Here is a 25,812-nt window from a genome sequence, read left to right on the forward strand (position 1 = left end):
AGAACTTGTGACTGCCGCCTGTCAAGCATATTCAGAGAAATACAATGAATCTGCTTTGTCTCCATTGTCTAAGACCACATTGGATCACCTGCAGATCTACACAACCACACACGTTCATCCTGTTTCCATCAGCTGGAAGTTTATGGTAGCTACAATGACTCCATAAGGCAGCTATGTTTTGTGTTTTTTCAAGTAAGAAAGTTGTTTTTTTTTTTTTTCTTCGTAACTTGGACATTTTGTGGACGGTATTGCAACTCACACTCTGTGCTGGCTTGTTTTTCCATGACAGTTTATAACAAGTTCATGCAGTAAAACACGAAGCAGATCTATTATGCTCTTCCCCATTTTTTATATGTGCTAAATTGTGGTATTTATATTAAACATGAACAAAGTTTTAGTTAATGAGTTAATGTAGCAGGAACAGGAGATCAGTATGATAAAACTCAATATCTATCAATCATGGACAAACATGGGTTCATTTTATTTACAGCTTAATCCATTATGATGATGTCATAAGCAGGTCATTTATCAACTCTCTCTAACCAGTGTCTTTATGCTGTTCGGGGGGTGGGGGCATTTCACTGCTTACACAGGGTTGAGAAGGAGGGAAACCCTGGCAGGTGGTGAACCTAACATCTACTCATGTTTAAGAATAACCAATTAGATTGATATGCATGTCTTTGGATGCATTTTTCTGGAAAAGATCACAAAGAGAATAAATTAACTTCAGAAAAAAAATAGCTGGGAATGTCTGGGCTCAAATTCATGTTTTGAACTGGATTCAAGCCTGAACACGAACAGATTTCTTGTCTTTGCTGTTGTTAATTAACAGGTTTATTTAGGTTTTGGAGCACTCACATTGTGGCAAGGCTCCTATAAAAGTAGAGCTGGAAAGAAGAAAATAAACAAAGCATAACAAAAACTTGTTTTGAGCGACTCCATGAAAGGACGATACAACTGTAAATTATGAAAAGTTACTCTTTTGATCATCAAAAACTATCGACCCAGTGAAGAGCATAATAGATCAGCTTCAACATCAAACTACAGATCCTCAGCCTGTGTGGCTGGTGAGCTTTTTAATAGAGAATTATATATATATATATATATATATATATATATATATATATATATATATATATATATATATATATATATATATAATTGAGCAATTAATTAATGTAAACACCTAAGTGAACCCAATATTTCACAAAAAGCTAAGAAACAAATAGAGTGTACACTCATCAAGCTAGTTTATTATCTACATCAGTCTGATATTGATCAGTCTATTTACTTTTTAAATATTTAGTAAAAAAAAAAAAAAAAAAAAAAAAAAGAAAAAAGTCTGTTTTTCTTGTTTGTTTGCTTTGTTGATTTGGTTTTTTTTTTGTGTGTACTTAAGCTGGATCTGATTGCAAAACTACTAATAAAGTATGTCTACGTCAGTGGAAATAAACTTTTACGGGAAATGGTTGCTCTCTCAGTGGAAAAAACTAAACCTTGCATCATACTGAGAACATACACAATGTGTGTGTTTCCTCAGTTCACTGTTTGACCACATGACAATGTTTCAGTGAAGCCCAGTCTGACCAGATAATGTGTGATTGTAATTTGTCCACAGCTATAAAAATGTAACCTGTCCTATTCCTAACATGTTCCTGCAGGCGGATATGGACTATAATCAAATGGCATCATCATTTTGTCATCCTGAACATGCAGATTTTCTTTTTTAACCCTAAACTAGCAATGAAGCAGCCAAGACACATTTCTGTCATAATGCTGTGTATATATGTAACCATGGCAATGACGTTCATACCAGCAAAAATTCATCGTAGCTCCAACTATTATCGTTAATAATTCTTCAGAAGTATTTTTTTTATGAACAAATCTAATTAGGAATCATTTTGTTTACTTTTCTTTTTTCTCACAGGACAAATCTTGATCTTAATCTCACATCTTATGAAGGCCAGTAGTTGAAAGTGCACCACTTAGCTGCTCCATCCAGCCTCCCACGCCTACTTTACCGCAGAAATGTTTGGCTTGTTAGATGTTAGACTTGACAGTAACATCTGCTCTGATGTGGAAATACTTGCTTGAAGTATGTCTCCCTCATTTGCTTGTAGTTGCAATACTTTACAGGAGGCACATTTAACATCTTGAACATGTGACAGACATAACCACTTTAGTTGGAAGGACTTGTTTAAAATGTCAGTGTCACAAAACGTGGTTAAAGACTGTATGATGACACTAACCCTTAGCTGTTGTTGTTCGTAGGGCAGCATCCACTGACGTAAATGGAGCAGATATTGAAATATTTATGCTTTTCTAACCCTAAGCATTTTTAACTCCCAACATTAGCAATTCAGGAGCAAGAGGGAAGTAGAATAAGTGAACAGCCAGAATAAGTGAACAGCCTATGGAGAACATTGTGTAGGATGAGTGTAGTCCCTGGAAACAAGACCCTACATCATCCTGAGATGAGAAGTTATGATGGAATATAACATAAACTGTGTGCTTTTAGGTGAAAACTGCTCAACTCCAAGGTTTTGCACTGTGCATGTAACTATCACACGTTCTGTGGTGAGACTGGGTTGCAGATTGAAACACTGTGAACTGTGATCAGAGGAAAGAGATGCAGACTATCTATCGCCTCCTGTCTTATTTACCGCCTGTGCGCAGACATCGCCGCCCCGGCTCCATGTAGCCATGGTCTGTTGAACACCAATTACAGCTTTCCCAAATTAAATTCATCTTTGATTTTTTTTTTTCTTCTTCTTCTTTGAGTAACCCATAGATGAAAGCAGCTTTATTTATAGCAGACTGATGATAAGACTAACTCCCTGCAGTGGGGCGAGTGAGATAAGAGTGAGAGTATAGAGGGAGAGTGCTTTGAGGGGGAGAGGGTTCTCACTCACCTCCGCATGGTGTTCCTGGTTCTGCTGGAGGACCTCTATGACTAACTCCGCCAGGCGAATTGTTTCCTCCAGCTTTTTGGCAGGCGTGACTAAGCGGCCTACGTTCTCTGAGACAAAAGGATGAGGGTGAGGGATGAGTGGTTAGTCAAGCACAGAGAAGCATTCCAGGGGGATTTTTTATGACTATTCAGAAGATTGTTTTTTTATATATATATATATATAAATATATATATATATATATATTTATTCTAAATCTTTTTTAACTTTTTTAAATTTTTTTTTATTTTGGACTGTTTAAAGAAATGATAAAACACAGCACTGTGATGTTTCCCCACTTCTTCCCCTCATAACAAGTGAAGCATGATCTCATTTCATGTTTGTGCGTTTGGGTTGCATGACATAAAGCAACAGAGCTGATGTGTTTGTAGGATAATCAGATTTATGTTGGAGGAGTATCAGACACAACAGTAGTGGCATTGAAATGGAGGTGCAATGTGGCATCGAAAACATGCATATTGTGAAGCGGCACTGAATAAAACATCTGTATAAGGAGCTGTCGCATGGCTCAGCTAAGAATACTCCATGAACACACTGTAAAAATGTTTCAGTGCTTCTCTTTGAAGTCTTCCATCAAATAAAGTAGGATGTTCATTTCACGCTCACTAATATATTTGATACAGTATGACTAAAAATTTGTCTTTTAACAAAAAAGTATAACTTGTTGGAAGGTTGACATTATTAACAACGATATAAGGATTGAAAAACTTTTCATTCCGAAGAATTAGTCTTTTTCCACCTTTTTAAAAAAATTATTTTCTAAATTTCGTTTTTCATTTTCATTCCAGCTAAATGAAGTCTTTGTTTGGAAATAGCCGTTTTAATTATGTAGTGAAGCATTAGGTTCCTTCAAAGATGTTTTTAAGAAATACTCTTACAGTGTGCTGGAGGCTGATTTGACATGAACTGAATGTTTGGACTTAAAGGCTGCTTTGGTCTCCCCTCATTTATCAGCGAGTGACCTTTGTTTTTAATCTGCATGAGCTCCAAAACACTCTCCTCTACTTTATTTAAAAAAAAAAAAAAAAACCAGAATTATCAGATAAGACATGTTATGAAATGGGACTTTTCCAATAGCACGACTTTGTGGAATGACACGTGTAAAAGTTGAACATGGAACTTAACGGCAACACAAACCAAACTCAAAATCACATAAAGACGCAACTCTACAAAAACACAGCAGCTTTTTCAGGGCGATTTAGTATTTAGAATTTAACAAACAATTGGCCTTTTTTCATTTATTTGTCAGGTATTACTTAAAACTAAGGGTTATGTGACTGGGAAGGTTTGAAGAAACCCTGATCTGAGCTCCAGTCTATGCTTTCATGTCTTGTACAGAGTTTATCAGCAGGGGAAATATAAGCAACCTTAACAGCCTTTTAGCATCTTTTCATTAACACTAATGGATGGATCACATGGGTTAGTGTTGCAAGTAATTTTAGATTTTGTGGTCATACTATCCAAATCTGGAACCACTGGAGGCACATCTACACTCTGTTTGTATCAAGGTCTGGCTTGCAGGAGCAGCAGAGTAGTTTGCCTCTTACAGGCACCGCTGGGGCAGAAATATGGCAAATTTTATGGTATGAATCTGTTAAAGTTATTAACATATGTGTCCAACCACTGCAGAATATTAAAGCAACAATTCTAAATGCAAATCAGTAAACATGATTAAAATCCTGATGGCATCAAGTCATCCAGGTAGATTTGGTTTAACTTCTCTTGATCACTCAAAAGATTTACAGGCAGCCGGCCCCGTTCAGCTCTTTGAACACTCTTTCCAAATGTTTCCATATGGAAGAGCACATCTGGGGAAACATGGAGTTTACAGCTCAGTGTCCTGGAAAATATGTTGCCATTTTACAATTCTGTAAGCCTGTATGTGTGTAATCCATAATCTTTATGCTTAATTTGTGTTTTTTTCCTCTGTTGTTTTTTAAGCATGTACACGGTATCCATTTTTTATTTCCCAACCATAACCAGATGTTTTCCATCTGTACAGTTAACCAAGCAGCTCTGGTGTTTCTGTAAAAAAATCTAAAGAAATCTTAAGAAAATAGGGCAAAATTGCATTGGCAAGACTCATTATAGACTTAAACACCAATATAATAACGTAAAAGAAGTAGAACTTTTTCCTTTAACAAACATAAAATATAAACATAAGGCATGTAGACAATGTGAGAATGTGCTTTAAAAATATTTAACATCTCTCAAGGGAAAGTAGAGTAAATATTTAATGCTTAAAAAAATGGCAGCACATTTTCCTGGCAGCTGGATTGGGAATTCAGAATCTCACCCCAGGACACTCTGAGGTGTGAACTGGAGAAAAGATGGTGAGAACACTTTATCTACTGAGCCACAGATGTTTTAGGACGAGTGACAAAAGTAATAAAACATCAGAATATTCTCACTTTTTCTCATGTTTATATCTTTGCTTCACCTGATTATGAGACAGATGACAGAGTTATGTTGTATTGAAAGTAAAAGTGGAATTAAGCCTATAAAACAGGAATATTTATTTTCTTGGGTTTTATATACATACATATATATATATATATATATATATATATATATATATATATATATATATATATATATATATATATATAATTAAGCCTATAAAACAGGAACATTTATTTTGTTGGATTTTATATATACATATATATATATATATATATATATATATATATATATATATATATATATATATATATATATATATATATATATATGTATAATAAAACTAACCTTTTAAACATCTAAAGTGACCAGTACAATGGACTTTAATAATCGGACAACAGTAATATATTTTAAGAAAATGTACATTTATGTGCAATCTTATCATCATATATCGTAACATATGACGCTATAATTTTAAGATGCAATGTAAAGTCATTTTCTGCATTCTTATGATAGGGGAAAATTAAAATATGGCTGGAGTTTTGGTCAGTTTTTGCTTTAACATTAAAGCAAATATATGACTCAAACTTTTAGTCAGAGATTGTATTACTTTATGATTTCTTGTTAAATCCTGTTACAACTACATAAAACACACAATACTTCAATTGTTCAACCTTTAGTTTGGTTCATGTATAAATGCAATGCAGAGTAGAGGTCTTTGTAGGGTTTTTAAAATAAAAGTAGTACAATCTCAACAGTGTTTAATTTCTACAAAGAGTTGCTTGTTTAAAACATGCCAAGACATTAGTGTGTATACTTTACTGTATGATAGATGTACTACTGATAAATGCATGCAAGTGTACAGCTGTTCATGTTGTTAGGCCATGTCCAGTGCCAGTCCTCAAGGCTTCATCTTGCTGCTTTTAGGTTTTTCCTGCTTCCGCACACCTGGATTAAGTTGATAGATCACTAATAGGCATGCACAGAATGCGAGGAGCCGTTGGAGAAATTCATTTAGCTGATATCAGATGTGTTAAAGCAGGAAAACGCCCCAAACTTGCAGGATAGTGGCCTTCGACGACCGGAATTGGTGGTGGTCTTTGTACACGTGTGTGTGCTGTAGCTAAACTAGAAGCTAAACATGGCTTCACCTGGATCCTTCTGATCCTTTTGACCTTTCTCAACTTCAGCAAGAAAAAGGAAAGGAGAGAAGAGATAAAGAGGAAATGTTTAGAATTAGCATGTTTCTGTTATCTTCACAATTGTGCGAAAGTGGAGGAGAGGGGGAGGGGATGGGGTGGGGCTCAGAGTTGCTGTTCATCGTCATGTCGCCCTTTCAACGAATCTGCTGGGATGGTTTCAGCTCCAGGGACGGAGGTTATTGACAAATGTCACAAACACAATTAAAGAAATGAAACTAACAACAACAAAAAAAAGTCCGAAAGACTGAAACATTAGCCTGTGGAAAACCAAAGAATTAAAAAAAGTAAAAAGATGTTCGTTAACAAACAGACAACTGTAAACAGAGCAGACGCACACACATCTTTTAGGATTATAGACAGGACATGCTGAATGACTTGAGCTGATTTGAGTCAAGGTAAAATACCAACTGGAGCCGCTAAAACTGTTCACCCTCACTTGTCTTCCCCATTCAATAGCTCTATTGACAGATGCTCCTTCACTATTGCTGGTGGCAGCATGAGAAAACAAACAAAAAAAAGTCTACCTGTTCGGCACAGCACACCACTGACACATGATCAGGTCAAATGACTGGAGGATATATAAATGTAAGCAATTTAAAAATGCATTCAAGTCAAAGGAATGGGCATCCAACCAAAAGAAAGAAGCTTACAAACCAGACTGCTCATTCATATCCATAACAAACAGATTGCACTAAATAAGAGGACCCCCGACTGATTCAGTGTGGCACTGCACAGATCTCTCGACTGGTGCGCTCCCCACTCACTCTCACACATAAAGGCACGGATAAAAACAAGCATGGGCAGGAACATCTGTGAAGGAGGAGAGGAGGCAGAAGAGGGATGAGGTGAAAGAGTGCTTAACAGAAGAGGGAGAAGGAGGGAGAGGATGATGAAGGTACTCACGGATGGTTAAATCCATCACTTGAGAGGCCAAGCAGAAGACAGGGTGCTCATACATTTCCCTCTTTTTCCCTACAGAAAAGGATTGGGGCATGCAAGAGGCTGGGGTCAGAAGTGGGAAGGCTACAGGTCAGAAGCTGATGGGAAGAGGGCCGTCCAGGTGAAAACGACATTCTGATCTGGGCACGACGTCCAATGGTACAATAAATGTTTGGTTCACTTTGAACCAGGTGTCTCACAAAGACGGAGAGGTATATTCATATAGCATGAAAAGATAGTAAGGTTCGAAGCCTTAGTATCTTTCGCACCCTGAGGATTTCCTTAAAGGCATGTATAACATCAGAGTTTTCCACATAGATATGCATATCAATCAGCATTACCAAGAAATAACTGGAAAATGGGATTAATAAATCTCTTTATGCGTGTGATTTTCATTTCTTCAATTAATGCAATTCATGCCAATAAAGGAAGACCGTGTTGTTACGTCTCAAAGCACATGCAGATGTCTGATGCTGGTTTGCACATTGGTGTTTGGACGTTTGTGAGCCCTTCGCAAATTACAATGCCTCTGAACTTGACACATTTCTTGCACTACAATTGTTAGAAGCAGATAAGAAGATTACTATCAAAGGAAATAAAAAATAGTAAACTTTGTCATTTGTTTGTTGAAGACCATTGCCCAATTTCCCAAGTCCACGAGTCACCAGTGTCCGAATTAGCAGCTCATTGGAAAGGAGGTCCTCTTAATGTTTAGGAAATTGTAAAGGGTTTACAAACTATGAAACCACCAGTAAACGTCCAATCCCAGCATTGTTTTGGTAAATAAAAAGCCACTTATTACATAATTAAGGGGTCAAACAAATTGATATCTGTGGCAAAGTGGAGAACTGTGGGAGAGGAGAGAAAAGCAGAGCAGACAGGGAGCAGAAGATAGTGGTCTTAAGCAAGAGCATAAGACAAAGTGACAGAGGAGCCGCTGCCATTTCCAGGCAAGGGGAGGTGTAAAGAGGGGTAAGCAGAATCAGCTGGAGGAATCAGAGACATACGAGCTACAGTGAAGAAGTGGGAGGGGGGAGTATGTGCCGACTGGGAGATAACAGTCCAATCATCTGATGTCAGAGGCCAGCGACCACACAGCTTGAACAGTCAAGGCACAAAGAGAGATCAGCTCATCAACAGATTTCAGAGCTTTGGATTTGAATGCATTTTTACTCACACACCTCTACACAAAAGCCAACTTGACCTACAGAACAGCACAGAGCTAAAGGCCTGAAACAAAGAAGAAAGTTATTGGACCGAGAGACAGAAAGTGACTGACAAACTGTCACAAAATCATTTGGGATATGGAGATAAATAGAGCATATTCCAAATGACTCCGCCATGCATAAATAAACAGGTAACAGTGAAGAGCATAGTCTCATACTGGAGTAAGAAAAAGAACATATGTGGAATAAATTTAGTGTTTAACAGTTCTTGTTTTTGTTTTTTTATTTTAATCATTGTAATTTCAAGCAGAAATTGTTCAAAATGATTATTGCACACACATACACACACACACACACACACACTGTAATAACAGTGGAACACTGTTTAGCATTAGTGCATTCAGGGCCACCATTTGTTATGTATTATTGCACTGTGTTTTTCTGGTTACCTTCAATTCTAGCATAGTCTTTAATCCGCTCGTAGTTGAGCTGAGCGGCCTGCTCCAAACATTTGCGGATTACTCCTTTAACTTCTTCTGGTGGAACTGGGGTTGCAATGTCCTTCATCAGGACCTGTCATAAAAAGTGATCTATATAATCTCATCATCTTCCTTTTATTTCATCTAAATTCAATTATTATTTCACTTGATATGGTGATCTTTTTATTATTTCTTTTTTAGTATTTACTCACCCTCTCCAGCAAAGATAACGTAGCTTTTAGTGCACCTTCTGGACGACCGAAGGGGAAAAAATATCTGCAAATGAAGACGTAAACCAAACTTGTAGTAGTGGAACAAAGTATTTGTACTGGCAATGTGCTGCTGGTAAACTGGAGGTCACCTGAAATTTACAATGTGGTTCTCCAATATCACACGCAACCGCTCCTTGATGTCTTCAAAGCGTTCTTTCTCGTCTACAGTCACTGTGGTCAGCCCGTCTGGCCTGCGAGGATCACACCCACACACTTTAACCCGGCTGAAACCCTGCAAACGCTTAACTTATGCAAACTATCATCTGAGTCCAACAGCGGCAAAAGGGAAGACAGAAATAACACTGACTGACTGCTAACAGCGCCCCAGGAACTCTCAAAAAAATTGTGCAAGATGTTCTTCTTAAGTCTCACCTTTTATCACCTTGAAAGGACTCCTTTCTCTTTCTAAACTTGAATATGCATGCTCGCTTAGAGGCAGCGCCAGGGTCTGGGCTTTGGGAGCTCTTTGGGGATATTAAGGCCTCATAGCCCAGTGGCCCCCAGTAATTGCTGCCCTCTCTGACTTTAACGGACGCATGGGAGGATGAATAATATGGATAGTAAGAGACTATGGCAACAAAGGACAGAGAGAAAAAAAAAGCAAAGAAAAATGGTAGAAAACAAGGAAATATGTAGATATATACAAGTGGTTAATAACAGCATGGAGAACATAAAAGAAGAACAGCAAAACATATAATAACATTAACATAAGCAAACAGAAATAGGAAAAAAAAACTGATGGAAAAAAAACCCACAAAATACAGCAAATGCTTCTGATGAGGATGGCGTCGCCTTTTTTTTTTCTTCCATTCAATCTTACCTAAGAGTTATTGTGACAATTATGCAAAAAAAAACCTATCTTCTGGTTGTTTCGGAATATGCTGTCAGTGTCATGTGAGAGTAATCACACGTTCCAGTTGTCTTTGAAAGTTGTTGTTTTTTTTGCAGAAAACTTGACTGGAAATGACAAATTTACGTTGTTTTTCTGAATGTATAAGTCAAATTCTGAACAAAAAACTGGATAAATTGCAGAGGAGATTATAAATTTCATAATGGCTTTGCCCAGTATTGCTTGTCTTGTTATCTTTATTTAATTTCTTTATAATATGTTTTGTATCCATTATATTTCTAGTGTAAATAGCAGCCAGTATTATTATTGGTATAAAAAGTCAAGTCACCTGCTTTAGGACACATGGAATCACAAAAACAACTGGAATGGATCATAAAATGCTAAAATATATGACCGCTCCCATGACAAAGCTCAACTGCTAACCCATCAGGTAGCATCATATGATGCATCCTTGAAAGTCTGCAACAGCTTGTTGGTTGATGATGCAAAATCATAACATCTTGCTAATAACGTGACAGCATGAATGCTCAGCTGAGTCTTTTCTGAAGTATATGTTCAACAAAGAAGACATTAAATCTGCAAATGAACTCTGAGTGGATCAGCAGGGATGTAGTGAACAGAAATAACATGGAACAGAAGGGAAGCATTACGGCACCTTTGTTGAAAGCTACTCACAATTCCCAAACCATTTAAAAGAAGACATGAAGGCACACCTGTTCCCATGGACATGGGAGACACAAAAAGCGAAGCTGTAGTGGAGAAGAGTGGGGTCAATAATCGCCCCGTTTTCTGCCCTTTCCAGTAGATCACGCAGGTAGCACAGATGTCTGTGACAACCTCGAACTCCATTCCTCGCACAGTACTCGTCCAAGACGAACACCTGACCCGGACTGAACCATCCCTGCACAACACAAACACACACACGGACAGTGTGATACAGCACAGCGGCAAACAACAACGCTGTTACGAATAGATGGAAATGTTACAGGGAGCAAAGTGGGACTCACCAAGGAGCAGAAGGTGTCGTTGAGCCTGTGGTCCAACGTGAGTCGCTGCACCATCTCAAAAAGCGAGGCGTGGTCAAAGCTACAGGGGTTAGCGGAGATAAACTCATCCATGCCATGTTTCTGAGCTCTGTCAGCGTCTATCCAGCCAAACGGCACAGGGAAAAGCACACGATTCACAGGAGGACATCAGTGAGGCTCAGGCACACAAGTCTTCAGTAAAACACATGAACCACCAGAGGGAGGGGGGGTTTATGGCTACTTCTAAGGGCAAATTATAAACACTTACAGCTTACATTGTCAACTTGCATTGGGTTTGACAGCGTAAAGATTTCTTTTCTTTTTTTTTTTGTTTTTTGTTTTTTGTATCAGTGGATGATAATATAAATCTGAAGCTAAGCTCAGAGGGACGGGTGCTTCTACTGTATGTGCATGCATGCATCTTAGTATGTCACATTCCCTGTTTTTTAGTAGGGGAAGTAAACTCTCAGTGATCCAGAGGTGTTTAAAGAAGTGCAGTGAGATTAAAGTAGTTGCATTCTTCCTGATGTATTCAATAGATTCTGCCATTCGCAATTGTTGTCACTCAGGTCCTGACAAATATTGAGACCTGTGCTTGTAAAAGTAGACACAGATATGGTGAAAGACTAATTCATTTAAACATGCTAAACAAAGCAAAACAGAAACTCGGAGGATAAAGAGCTAATACAAGAAAGAAATGTTGAGTTGAGAGGGAAAAAAAAAAGATGTTGATCCACAATCTCTCATCCAGCTTTACCTGGATTTTTCATGTTTGTCTTGCTTCATAACTTTTGCCATTAACCCTCTCTGTACCAAGAGGAAACACATGTTCAACAGCAAAATGTATTCACCTGCCCTGTAGAATTTGGTGAAATAGGATAAATATTATCTCCAAGCTTTGCAAGAATAATTCAAATAAGCAGTGTAACTATGTGTCAAAACACTGGGTGACTAATAAGACTGTTGTTATTCATATTTCTGCTCTGTAAATAATATTGCTGTCAGAGAGAAAATGACAAAATGATGAAGACAAGGATGATTTAAAATAGATAAGAGGCACAGTCATGTCCTCAGTGTGAGTGACAGGTGTCATGTCCAGGATACACTGACATGAGTGATGATGATTTTAGGGGCTGAGTGCGGGAAGTGGTGGCCTGATCTTGGTAAGGCAGGACCGAGATACTGACATTTGTCACCCTCCAGGTCAGTGAGAGGGTCTAATATTGGTGTTAGACATTCACTGCAAAAAAAAAAAAGTAAATAAATAAATGCAAAATCCTACAAATAGTTACAGCTGTTTTTACATAGTAATATGCCAATTTCAGAAGGAAAAACCTTTGAGATGAGAATAAAAATGCGGACAATGAAAGTAGGAGATAGAGAGGAGAAGAGGGACGAGACAGGGCCAGAAGGTAAGAGATGGATAGTTAACATGTGGGGTCTTGAAACACAGAAAAAATGGTGGGTGGGTTTTGGGGTGCCAGATGGGAGACAGTGACAGGATGAAAGGGAATTTGGTTCCAGCTTTTTGGAGGACAGCGACATGTTGGGGGAAAGTGAAAGCAAAATTCACTCTGGGACCTTTGCAAAGGAAGTGACGCTGAAGTGAAGAGTGAGAAAACATCCAAAAGGTGTGCCTGGAGCTGCACTACGGGACACAGGGAGTGCGCTATACCTTTCCACTGGTTCCATTGAAAACTGATGTTTACTTCCAGTCAGACGGTCAGTTCTACAGTAACATTGTCATAACTCACATTAACGTGTTCATAATGACTTCAACCATAAATAAAATAAACAAATCATCATAAAAAAATTACTTTTGCAAACATTTGTAAAGTACAACATGCTGGAGAAGAGAGTGACTTTCAATAAGCTTTTTAAATGTCATGCACATCTGCAGACCCATTTTCAAATTTGCATTGTGTCTCCTTCATTTTGTGCATTCCTTATTGTTTTTCTTCTCTACGCATTTGCAAGTTGACAATACTTGAGTATGTTGCAGTGTATTCATGATTTCTAAGGAGCACACTAACAGGCATACCACTACCGGAGAAATCTAATAGGGTAGCAATACAATTTGGTGCAAGTACATGGGTAAATAGCATGAAGCCGACAGAGGCAAAACTGTATCATTCTCTGGGAGATGGGGGAATGAATGAAAAAACTCCTGTATTTGTACGAAAGTATGGACACATGACACAGGTGTTCTCCTATTCAGGCAAACAAGGGCAATCAAAAGAAATCAAAATGAGACCTTCTCCTTTCTGGAGGTGTAAAACCGGTCTAGCCTCTATCTACAGGCCCATCTACTACAGGAGGAAGGAGTGGGGAAGGAGGGGGGTCCGGAGTATTTTCTCGTAAGAAGGGGCGGCAGTGGCTACTCCTTGTCTTTGGCATTCAGAATACTCCGCATACATATTTGCCAACTCTCATCAAGAAAAGCTCAAAGAAAAAGAATTAAAAGCAATTGAGCCCTCGGAAGTAAAGCATGGTGAAAACAAACACTCACATATTAAATATGTTGGTTTTTTTTTTTTTTTTAATTGCAGATTTCTATCTTTGAGAGAAAAGAAAAAGAAAAAAAAAATCAAAACATCAGATTTTTTCATGATTTTATTAACGGCTATAAAAACCTTAGATCTTGTATCACTCATAGTAAATTGATATGCTACTTATTGTGCAAAAGTATTTTACCGGCTAACCTGCTAATCACCTTTTAGCATCATCCGATTGCTTTACTCTGAGGGGTCCAGTCACCAATAAGAATAAAGAGAGAAGGCAATTATGCAGAAACAACTATGATATAAACTTCAATCATTACTAAGTCAAAAAAGAAGTTCTTAGATATAAAATACATGCATCCTAAGCTGGCACGAATGGATGCTTATACTTTGTTCCTCAAACTGAGGTAATTAAGAATAAAACAAAACAAAAGAAAAAAAAAAGTAATCAACTAATATCTAAGACATGAAGCGAGACGTGATAAAGGAGAAGAGGGAGAGAAGAGAGAAAGAACGTTGCATTTGTCAGATAATCGGCGGGGATTATCTGAGCAGTGCCGGCTACAGGGGAGCACTTACCCTTGAGTCCAGCTAGAAGACAGCAGGGTAAGAAGGGACAAACCAGAATAACATAAAGACTAGCAACAAGGCTGGAGGAGAGCAATCACGAGAGACCCTGACCTACAAGCTGCATTACTAAAGAAGGGTCCAGGCAAAGCATGAAGAAGAAAACACAACTGAAAAACAACAGCCTATACCAACATGATCGTTTGTGGGTGGTGGTGTGTGAGCACATGTGAGGATATGTGAACAACAGATGCTGAGGCATATTCAAGAAAGAAAAGGAAAACAGAGAGAGACAGGTAGACAGATAAAGGAAGGAAGACAGAATTTTGCGATCCTCATCACTCTACTGCAGTTCATTTATTCTGGATTACAAGCAGAGTACTTAAAGAGTTGAGAGCTCCGCGTTAAGTACTGTCACACGGCGAGATCAAACACAAGGCTCCCTGGCAAACACATTCACATACACCAGGAAGTGAGACCCAACAGGCAGTTTGATGTGTAAAAGATCCCCTCATCTTTTCTTTCCTCTTTTTTTGTTGAAGGAAAAGAGACTATGAAGGTCCTGGAAAGCTCCACGTGAATGTGGTAAGTGACAAAGTGAACATGATTTAACGGAAAAATAACTTATCACAGTTTGAGCAAGAAATTCACGCGTGATGTGAGTTGTTTGCCTCGTTCTCTGTGCATACACGAATCTTTATTAATGGAACTTTCTTTTCCATCTCAACCAAGTAAATGTTTAATAGCTTTACATACTTTTTTAGACAGGAAGGAATAGTATTGATTATCCTACAGCTGTGTGCTTTACTGGTCCTTATAAGCATAACTTCCAATGGAAATTTTTACTATGTGTGGTCAATCCTGTGCCAAATGATGATTAGAGAGCTGCCAGCCAACATGCCAGACAGAAAACCCTGTCATATGAGAAAGTTCAGTCGGTAAATATGTTTGTAAAACTTAAACTGGGTGAGCATTTGGCATAAAGTTACATTTTCCTCTCGCCGTCACTTAGTGTCACATTTTCCAATGAAAAAATGCCAGATATCCCCCCCCCCCCCCCCCCCAATTAAAAATGGAAATGTTTGTTTTAAGAAATGGAATATCTTTTTTATAAATCAAGAAAAGTCAAGAAAAATAAACATAATAATACAAAATATTTTAATTAACATTACAATTATGGCAACATGTGCAAATAGCTATAATATAGGCATGTAATTTAATCAGTATTTAAAATGGGAAAGACAAGCATCTTTGGCTTTTGAAAAACAGGAAGAACTAAAAGTTAGACTGTCTTAACCTATTTAATTTTTTTTTTTTTTTTTTTTTTTTACAAAAAAAACCCTTAAACTTTGTAAAGTGCACATAATTGCTGACATGCCTTCTTTAAAAGTCAGAAACGAAGCGCTTACACTGCTGCTTTGACCGTGGGACTGTCAGACTGTAGTACCCTTACAGGACCTCTTAATGTCTCTTTTAATTGAACATCTTGTCTTCCAGCCATTAATCTCTTCCTTACTTGTTGTTTTACAATAACTTGATTATTTTTCTTGCATAAAATTATCTCAAACTTTAATAAAAACACCAGTGACTGACGCCACAGGGTAAAACAATTCAACTGATCTGATTTCTAAAGTTTGCTACACACAAAGTCCCGCACAATGAATCGATCTCTGTTAAACAGAACACGTAGTGTTCACTAAAGAAATTAAACGACATAGATGGAGTAAGGGCAGCATGCTCAGAACCTTCATAGAACTCCTTGTTTTTGATCTTTCCACTGCAGCAGAGTCAGGAGGGTTGTGTATGTTATGGTCCCAGTGCCATTCAAGACCACCAGGGGGTGAAACATGTACGCGTGGTGTGCCACAATGTTTCAGGGAGGGGAAGGAGGTCTGTGCCACTGTGAGGAGGCTTTGAATGGCAACAGCTGGCATCAGAGGAGTCAACTAACCACAAGAACGATCACATACTGAACAAAGAAACCAATGGAGAAACAACATAGACTCTTATGTGGTAGGATTCTGAGTAACTGACCCAACTTTTGTCTTTTGATACATTTGACAAAAAGTGGAATAAACGTGTTTTTTTTTTTTTTTTTTTTTTTTTTTTTTTTTTTTACAATTATTACTAGTAATTTAGGTGCAACCCTGTTTTGTTTGTCTTTTCTCTTCTTTTTTTTTTTTTTTTAATCAAATGAACTTCAATTGTAAAAAAAGAAATTGTTCTTAGTCTAAAGAGTCAAAAGATGCACATTAAAAGTTTGTTTCTGAATAGCAGGATCTATTATTGTGAACTGTTAAACAATATGTGATACTAAGTTTAGTAGGTAAGAGGTCCATGTTAGTGCTGTCACGGGCAAAGACACAGTCAACCTTAAAGTTAGAAATCTGACAAAATGATTCCATCAAAACCAACCTGTGTAAATACAGATTGAGTGAAGACAAATGTCTGAATTTAAAGCCTTCTTGAATGAGGGGGGACACAGGAGACATTTACAACAGAAGCTGGTACATATTCCACACGACTTAGACAGTCTTACCTTTACTTTGCTACCTGACCTGGGGATTGCTTAGAGGTGCAAGTACAGTGACAGATTGATTAAAACTTTAGACATAACTGGCTTGGCCATCAAATGTGGCGGTAGGAGAAGTTGAGAGCACAGCTGTCATTACAGCAGGCCTCTGGAGCTGCAACTGGATTTAAACAGGCCGATGGTAAGGACAAAAGCAGCACACCCTGGCACTGTCAGTCTGAATTCAACCCCAGCAGGCTTGAATGTTCAACTCTTATGTGTGGTGATCTGTTTGATTTATGTACAAAATTTGCAAGTTTTCTGCTTTTGTATGATGAAGTCTTTTTTTTTTTTTTTTTTTAGGCTGGTTGGTCCTAGTGAGCGGACTGATGGAATAGCATGGATTTGCACCTTTAAACACTGTGGACGTGGTGACAAATGAGTGGAAGTCTACCAGATGCAGGAGGGATCTGTGAGAGATCAATGCATGTGTGTGCGTGCTTGTGTGTTAGTTCTTACTAGCACGTTTTGTGACTGCAGAGTGGCGTGACACAGTTATGGGTTAGAGCTTTCACTGCTTTGTGGATGGAAACTGCTTTCTGCTTAAGAGACCATGTTGTGTTTTGGGTTACTTACAGAACTGAGAAATGGGGGCATCCATTTGCGCTGAAGCACTCCCTTTGGAGTTAAGTTTCTGGACCTGAGTGGGTGGGACAGGTTTGTGGGACTGACCAGTGGCGCGATACATGGCCTGCACCCACAGGATGCGGTCCTGCTCATCATCACTGGCAAAGATCACAGTGTCACCCTCCTTCACTGCATTGAAGAAAGCCCTTCCACCATCCAAGCCTGAGAAAAAATCATATCAAACACAGAGGAGCTTTACGTAATGTGCATAGGTGTGTCTGCAGTTTTACTGGTTTTTAATGCCTCACCTGGCTGTGGGTCACTGTAGTCCACAGTATATCCATCCAGCTGCAGAAGCTCCTGCGGTTCCGATTTTTTCTCTCTGTAGCTGCACATCGCAAATGTGTACTGACTCACCTACAACACGAAGGGATGGTCATTAAACCAACCGGCTACATAAAAAGGTCAACAATATATAATTTTTTCTCTTTTGAATAATGGAATTAAAAGTAAATTATATAGAAATAATGCTATAAATATATGATGCAGTCATTTACCAATAACTTAAACATGATATGAAAAAAAAAAAAAAAAAAGTTTTGTCTTTTGATGAATATATTTTCATTTTAAACCTTGTCAGAAACTTGTTTTTAAGGAAACTTTGGCAGAAGACTGAGAGATAATGCAACAAGACAAAAAATATCATTGTGACGCATCACACAAGCGACATGAAAGGCTGAATCTGTTCGCAGTAAAGATGTGGGACATAGAAATATTCAGCTATTTATGAGTGAAGTTTCTCAATGTAAAAGAATTCCTAGAATTAGGCATCCGTAGTTGAAATTAACATTAAAGTGGAACTATTATGTGCATTTCATTCTAATTTAGTTTTTATTTCTGAGACCAGAAGGGCTGGGATTGATCGAGTTATTGTCACAAATGGCTTTATTTACTTCAGACCGACCCTCTCCGTTGGCTGTCAGATCAGCCTGCGGGCAAAACGAGTGGATTGAGACTCTTCCGCATTAAGCCCCGCCTCCCGCCACTACACTACATCGGGAGCGCGCACTGCAACTGCTTTCGCCGTCATTGTAACATCTCATGAACAGAAGGATTAGGCTGATATGAACTCAATAAATAAAAACAAAATACCATGTCAACACATAGCATACAGCCCTACATGTTAGAACCTGAAACAGACCCTGAAACGAAGTGGAAAACAGCAACCCACAGCAACGAATGCAGCAGGATGTCTCTCTTTGGTAAACTCACCAGCCATCGTTGGAAATAACTTTATCCCACGTTTTCCACCCACCTGATGTATTTGTACATGCCCTTGTTAAACAGTAGAAGGTAACCAATCACCGAACCTTATCCCCTGGGACGTCGCAAGGATTTCGAAATAGAAAAAACTCTCTAAAACGACGCGTTTTTCGTCGCTATGGAAACCGAACGGAGAGAGTGCTGAAACTCACACTCAAACTCAAACATAAAAAAACAGTGCTGTTCACATGTCTGATGAGGATTCAACACTGTAACACTGTAGAAAGCTCAGAAAACTCCAAATACCATAATAGCACCCCTTTAAAAAATCCAAGGAGTTGGTAGATTTTCAGAAAATCTGTGTGAGAAATGTAGACTTTACTGAATACATGTTCAGGAGATGTTTCCGTTAAAACTTAAAGGATTTGTGATTCTGCGATGGAAACTATTAAAACACTGCAGAAAACTTATCAATGAATACATTTTCTCTCTGCCTCCACAAATAGTGACCAACCAAAACAGTGGAATTAGAACTAAGACCATAACAAACGATAATATTTTAATAGCAACATTCAGACAGTTGTCGTTCCATATAAACAGTATCACACTGAGGACTTTATCACAACCTGAACTCACATTTATGACACAACTCAAGATTTTTTATCACATATTCAAAGCAAAGGCTGAAACTACCATCTGATGAACACTGACTTTTACACAGTCATACAGTCTTAGTTTTCTGCACTTATCAGTCCTTTTTTTTATTTTACTTCTGTGTCTTGTATTTTGACTTTTTTGTCTCATTTTTACCTTTAGTCCTGAAAGATGCAAGTTAGTAAGTTGCAAGTTAGCTTTTTCCTAATTCATCAGTTATATATTTAATATTAAATAGCGTGTAATGCATTTGTTCCTGCTCATGAAATAATTATCATTTCATAAAAACAGGTTAAACTCTGCCAAGAGAGAGAAAGAATACACAAGCAAATGTTTGCATATCTCATCAAAACAAAGTTGAATCGCATTGTGAAAGTATTGCAATAGTGTACATTTGTGGACTGACTACAGTCCAGATTATTCCTTATTATTCCTGCTTTAATATGTTTATATATTCTCTCCATTGCTCACATTTATAATTGATAACGCAATTAAAATATTCTACATTTCTCAGTGTCTGCAAATTGAAAAGTAAAAAAAACAAAACAAACAAAAAAAAAAAACTATTATATCTAAACAGGAAATTATATTGTTGATTTTTTTATTTATTTTTTGGGGGGGAAAGTAAAATATCTATAAAATGAACTGTTGAAAAGTTTGAGGTAAAGAGGGAAAAGAGGCTCAAAGTGATATGAAAACACTGAACTAAACCAGTATTAAGTTTATTAAAATGCTCCCTTTGAAACACATTTGAATCAATGTAAGTTTGAACAGATTGATAAGTTTTTATTGATGCATTTCACAACTTATTCCACCAAGAATGTTCTCAGTATTGTATCTAAAATTCAATCAATGGACTAAATACTGGTCACTAAAACGACATCAACAAAGGCAGAAAATCAAACTGAACTCAATTTTAACCCACCTGAACGAGGACAAAGAAACGTTTTTTCCAGCGTTTCCAAACATTCTTTCCAAAAGCCCACAGATACCTGCCGAAACAGAGAGGTCACATGCATGACATGCACACTGGTGAGTGTATCAGACACACTAAACCAGATCTCAGTATATTTCATTTTAAGTAACAAGCTATGTAACAGAAACAAAATAAACAGTCAATTATTACTTTTTTAAAGCATCAAGTTTGCATAAAAGACATGTTATTTGGAGTGACTTAAATAGCTTGAAAGTGTTGAGAATTTCTTCTCAAGAAAAAACTAAGCTACACCGTGGTGTCCAGCAGAGGGAGTAGTGCACTGCACAGTAGTTTTCCACAGCACGTGAATAGAAATGAGGCCAAGGAGCTGAGAGGTATGGAGTTCTACAGGAGAGGCACGGAAAACGAAAAGCACGTAAGACGATAAAAGCACATCTTTCTTACCCGCAGTGTTTCATGTTCTGTGGTTTGTCCATACGTATGGCCAGCTTGATCTTCAGATCTTGGTCAGGGCAAGCCTTGGTCACAGTCATCTTATGGAGCTCTGACTGTTTGGGGCTGTTAGGTGTTGGATGAAGGACAACCTGCATTCAAAGAAAAAAACCAGGAATGTAAGACACGGTTATTATTAGACTGACATGCAGGTAGCACATCTTCCATCTCATCCTTTGCACGATTCGGCTTCCAATCAGTGTTTGTGGTGGGAGGTGATTGTGTGTTTTTTTTCCTTGATGAAAAACTAATAAATTGAGTGGCGGTGGAGTAACAGAACAACGCGACGCTCAGCCTCCCTGCAGAGGAGGCCTAATCTCTCTTTACTGACTTAAAGAGCTTTGAGGAAGCTTGCTTTCCTGCCAACTCTGCTGCAGTGGGAGATCAAAGAGCCTTGTCACAGCCAAGGTCATTGCCACCACAGGGACGCCTGAGACGCCGCGGCCCCAGTGCAAAACATCAACACTGCCTTCCTTAACTACCTGTCACTTTTATGCAGACAAATGCCGAGTAGAGAACAGATTTGTGTTGCTGTTCCCTTGACATTTGAGTTAGATTGGATTGGATGAGATTTAAATAAAACTGAAAATCTGCTGTAAGGAATAAAAGTCCCTTTTTTCTTATCGTCCTCCTGTGATCTTACTAAAAAAAAAAAAGTGCACAAGTATAATTAAAGTTAGCCTTGGTATGACATTTTATTTTTTAAATGCTTAATTTGATCAACTTTAATTAAATTTGGCTAAATTCAACTTTATTTATTTGTTCATTCATTGAATAGCACTGGTCACAGTATGTTAGAAAATAAAAATAGGATACAATTATATTTTTTTCTTTCTCTTTATTTAACTTAAACAAAATATTTTGGATGCACATAAAATTAAGGTAATGGTTAAAAGAAAAATGTTCAAACAGGCTTTTCCATATAAATACAAAAGAAGAGTTGTGGTGTTCATTTCTGGGACTTGGAATCCAGCTTTACTGTTTTCTATTACTGCATTGAGGTCAGAGCATTTGTGTGTTGCTGAAAAAGTAAACAAAGGCGTTACCCTGCCCAGCTCTTTGTCCTCCAAAGCTAGCACGCCTGTACTCTCTGTAAACAGTTTCACCTTGACAGCAGGGAGAGGATGTGTGGTGGTGAAGTCCCCTTGGGTCCCCCAGCTGAAAGACACAACATAAGAGACTCCAGAGGTTAACTTCCATGACAGCATGATGAGGCGGTGTTTCCACACAATAGCTTCATCTCTTGTGCTGACGAGAAAATTTTGGTTAGGGAGAGTAGCTTTCCATCATTGATGATACATCACACCAAAACAACATGCAGCATGTCAGAAAACAATTTAACCGAGAGAAATGACAGATTAAAAAAAATAAAAAGCACTTAAAGGTAAACTTAAATGTTTTGGTGATGTAGGGATTGAAATATGCAGAACTCTGATAGAGAGTTAGCTATTTTTGGACACATTCACACTTGTCTTTTTTTTTTTATATCAGGGATGGAAAATGATGGGGGGACTGAATAAAAGTGTTTTTTGAAGAAAAAAAGGCAATAATGTGGATTTGCAGCAATTCAAAGTCAGAATAAAAGCACAAAAGATTTAAAAAAAAAAAAAAAAGCACATTCATTTTGTTCCTCTTTGTCACTGTAGCTTACTGAAATGCACTCATGCTATTTATACACCTAATAATTTAAAGGTGCACTTGGAGGGTCTGCAACGGAGACCAGAACAGAGATTCCTGTTTTTAAAAGTTTGTTATAAACACCAATTCAGGGACTCAAAAGCAGGTAAATTACAATTTATTACACTACCTTTAAAGAACTTTAAAAGGTGAAAAAAAAATCACTGATTCAAATAGAAAAAGATAAAGGAGAAAAAGAATGAAATGAGAAGCTTGGTTTCACAGTAAACTCTTCATGGGACACATTTAAGCTCATATTCAAACTGCTAGAGGTCAAAAAAGCTCAACAGTCCTGCTGTCCTGTACATCATCATTCTTGTGGTGGAAAGTAGAGACTCTGCCAGAAACTCAGGTGTACATGAGGTTCAGAGACTGAACTGGGAATCGTATACAAAAGTGGATGTTTCATTGGAGGATGCTTCAGCAGCTTCCAGTACTCAGCATCTTAGGAGAGCCAGAACAGGACAGACTTAACTCTCTGTTTGTCTGGAGCCATTTTAGTGGACGCACATGATTTCCTTGACAGAAGATAGAGAAGAATCAGTCACCTCGGATCAGCACATGAGAGATCCATATGTACCAGCATGTATTGGTGATGGGATTGGCTATTAAAGCATAGGCCACACAATTCTGATGTATTTGCATCTCCAAAAACAAATTGTTTCAAACTTACTCATGTGTCCAGTAATGAAAGAACTAAGAAATGTGGGTGACGTGTATCGTTTTAAACAGGTCTGATTTTCCACATCAGTGTGCATTCAAGAAAACTATAAGCCTTTCTTGGTCCAAATCGCAAAGTATGAAATGTATAAACTGGTACGGCTTAAGCATAATGGTGAAGAGAATAAAAAAGTACATCAGACCAATTCCACTTGGATCCACTTATAGCTACAGGAATACAGTATCTGCATGTGTTTTGCTTCACATAATACTGTATAAAGGCAACAAACAGAAAGAGAAATATGTGACTAAAAGGACTATTTCACCAGGTGAACTCAGTAGGTAGAGATATGTATAGCTTGAAACAGTTCTGGTATCATTTTAGAAGTACAATTTTTGTTCTGGTCATTATTTTATTTTATTTTATTTTATTTTTTACCTCAAACAACTAACAACTAAAACTGAGCTACACTTTGGCCTTGTGCAGCAGGCAATGTAAAAGTAAGTAGGCTTGACTTAACTGTTATCATGGTGCAAAACTTACATGTGCTTCTATTGGTAATGCTTCCATCTGTGGATGTGAACATGTAATACTGCCTTACACAGCCTCAGCAATATAAAATAAATGACTAAATTCCCTGTGATAGACTGTCGACCTGTTCAGGATGTCTGCCTTTCACCTGCTAATTGCTGGGATAGGCTTCAGCTTTCCTGTGACTTTAACTGGAATAAACTGTATATAAAAAAAGGGTGGATGGATCAGTGATTGAATTTATAGCTGTGAATTGAAGTATGAAGAAAACGGTGTCCAATTTAAGCCTTGAAGATTTTTTTTTTTTCTTGCCGCTTCACCTCCACAAAGATGCTGCTGCTCCAGCATATAGACAAGGAGGAGGGGAGACTGCTAGCTGACAGTGTGTAGTCAGCGGTAAGTTGTGTTTATTTCCCATGGAACCATTGTTCTGGCATGAAGGTGACCTTGTGGCTCAATGGAAGGTCTATTAATGGACGTGATGGCGCCAAGCTCCTGCTGCTTTTTCTCCTAAATGTATCAAACCCTGTGTGTGCTCAAGTAGCTCAAATGAGGAAAAAATAAACTGCAAAATTAACCATATTAACCTTAACATCAATGCATCAAAGTTAAATGTAAAGTCACAACAGGAAGCCGGATGTCAGTCTGAGCACACAGTTGCTGAACACATCTAATTACTGTATGCAAATAACCTGAAGCAGTCTGAAGATTAACAACCATCATGTGTTACTTTCTTTTTATGTGTGCGTGCATCTGCGTGCACATGTGACTTCTCCACACAACCATTCAGATGGCCAAACACCCAGCCACGTGTCCATTAATTCATAATCGCTAAAATTTAACCTAAAATTGAAAATATTGTAAAAAAACAAAAACAAAAAACAAACAAAAAAAACACTTCACTGTCCATAAACCACATCTTCACTTTCAAGTTTCTGTTCACAGTTGGAACAGATTTATGTCCCCACAACACATGCAAGACAATTACACAATCATACCCTTGTTCTCCTCTAATCCTTTCTCTCATTCATGTCCCCCCCCCCCCCCCCCCCCCCCCCATCTCTTTCCATAAAAAGGCTCTTAAATGAGGAAGATCAGAGGAAGACGTTTGGAGCTTAAAATAGCTCATATTTGCATGAATGTTTCATGAGCATTTCTCTTATATCTTGAACTGCACAATACTTGTGTTTTAGACACATAAAGGGAAATGGTATCTAGAAAGGATGGGTATAGTCTTACGACCTGTCGTAACAAGAAATATGGTGACAAAATAATTCGGCATATGTGCCAACTGCAGAGATCACACATTATATTGTTCAATTCTGTACATCACTTGATGTGAAGCGAAGAGCGAAGATTTCCCAGACCGTAATCGATCGGATTGGAAATCAGCCAGTAAGAAAGGCTTTTGGATTCGGTTGGCTAATTTAAATGGCTTGAGCAGTTCAGAGACATGAAAGTGGTCTGTTCTCAAAGTCTCAGAGATTTGCTGACACGGCTACTTCTTTTAACCGGTGAGATGCAGCTATTTTTAAAAGGTACACATTTGAAATATATACCAAAATAGATACGATCAAAGGACGTCAGGGAAGAAAATCAGCAAAATGAAGCTCTAGTTCACCCCGCAGCCCCATTTTCTTTAAATGTAGTCATTTACATGCAAAGTCATTTTGAGAGGGAATGAGGCAACTGAGAGCACTTGTGAAAACACAGGAAATGTCTCCCTGCAAGAAAGATAAATACTAAGATGGGGGAAAGTTTGGCACTGTTTGCTTGCTGTAGTTTCATCTTCCAGTGCAAATTAATTAAATTTGACTCTGTTAGTCTAATACCACCATACTTCTGACCTTTAATGTAATAAAACACAAAACTACTATTGTCTAATCCTTTATAGGGCACTCAATAAAATACCTTGAAATTAGAAATTATAACATAAAATTGTCCTTCTGGTATGTACCAAGACCTACATTCTGTTACATTTAAAAAAAGAAGTTTTATGTTGGAAATGAAAGAAAAAGTGTTTGCAAAAAGGGTTCAAAGAAAGCAGCAACAATAAATATTTTATGATATTTATTGCCAACATTTGGG

General features: G+C 37.9%; 1 protein-coding gene across 5 annotated transcripts in view; it reads right to left on the reverse strand.

Moving 5' to 3' along the window:
• The window catches only part of LOC306756915 (calcium-dependent secretion activator 1-like), a gene marked incomplete at both ends in the record, with an annotated part of 75,190 nt that overhangs the window by 13,807 nt on the left and 35,571 nt on the right, over positions 1–25,812 (reverse strand). For 2 of the 5 annotated variants that reach the window (XM_079241851.1, XM_079241848.1), the window contains 11 exons: positions 2,913–3,019; positions 9,126–9,249; positions 9,368–9,431; positions 9,517–9,618; positions 10,991–11,178; positions 11,285–11,421; positions 17,519–17,731; positions 17,818–17,926; positions 20,352–20,418; positions 20,808–20,947; positions 21,902–22,013. In XM_079241851.1, the coding sequence (XP_079097977.1) occupies positions 2,913–3,019; positions 9,126–9,249; positions 9,368–9,431; positions 9,517–9,618; positions 10,991–11,178; positions 11,285–11,421; positions 17,519–17,731; positions 17,818–17,926; positions 20,352–20,418; positions 20,808–20,947; positions 21,902–22,013 (1,363 nt within the window). Of the gene's footprint in view, positions 1–2,912; positions 3,020–7,474; positions 7,544–9,108; positions 9,250–9,367; positions 9,432–9,516; positions 9,619–10,990; positions 11,179–11,284; positions 11,422–17,518; positions 17,732–17,817; positions 17,927–20,351; positions 20,419–20,807; positions 20,948–21,901; positions 22,014–25,812 lie in introns of all 5 variants that reach the window. The other 3 variants (XM_079241849.1, XM_079241852.1, XM_079241850.1) reach the window with 3 other exon arrangements.

This window comes from Telmatherina bonti (genome assembly GCF_933228915.1).
Source record: "Telmatherina bonti genome assembly, chromosome: 6".
Taxonomy (NCBI): Eukaryota; Metazoa; Chordata; class Actinopteri; order Atheriniformes; family Telmatherinidae; genus Telmatherina; species Telmatherina bonti.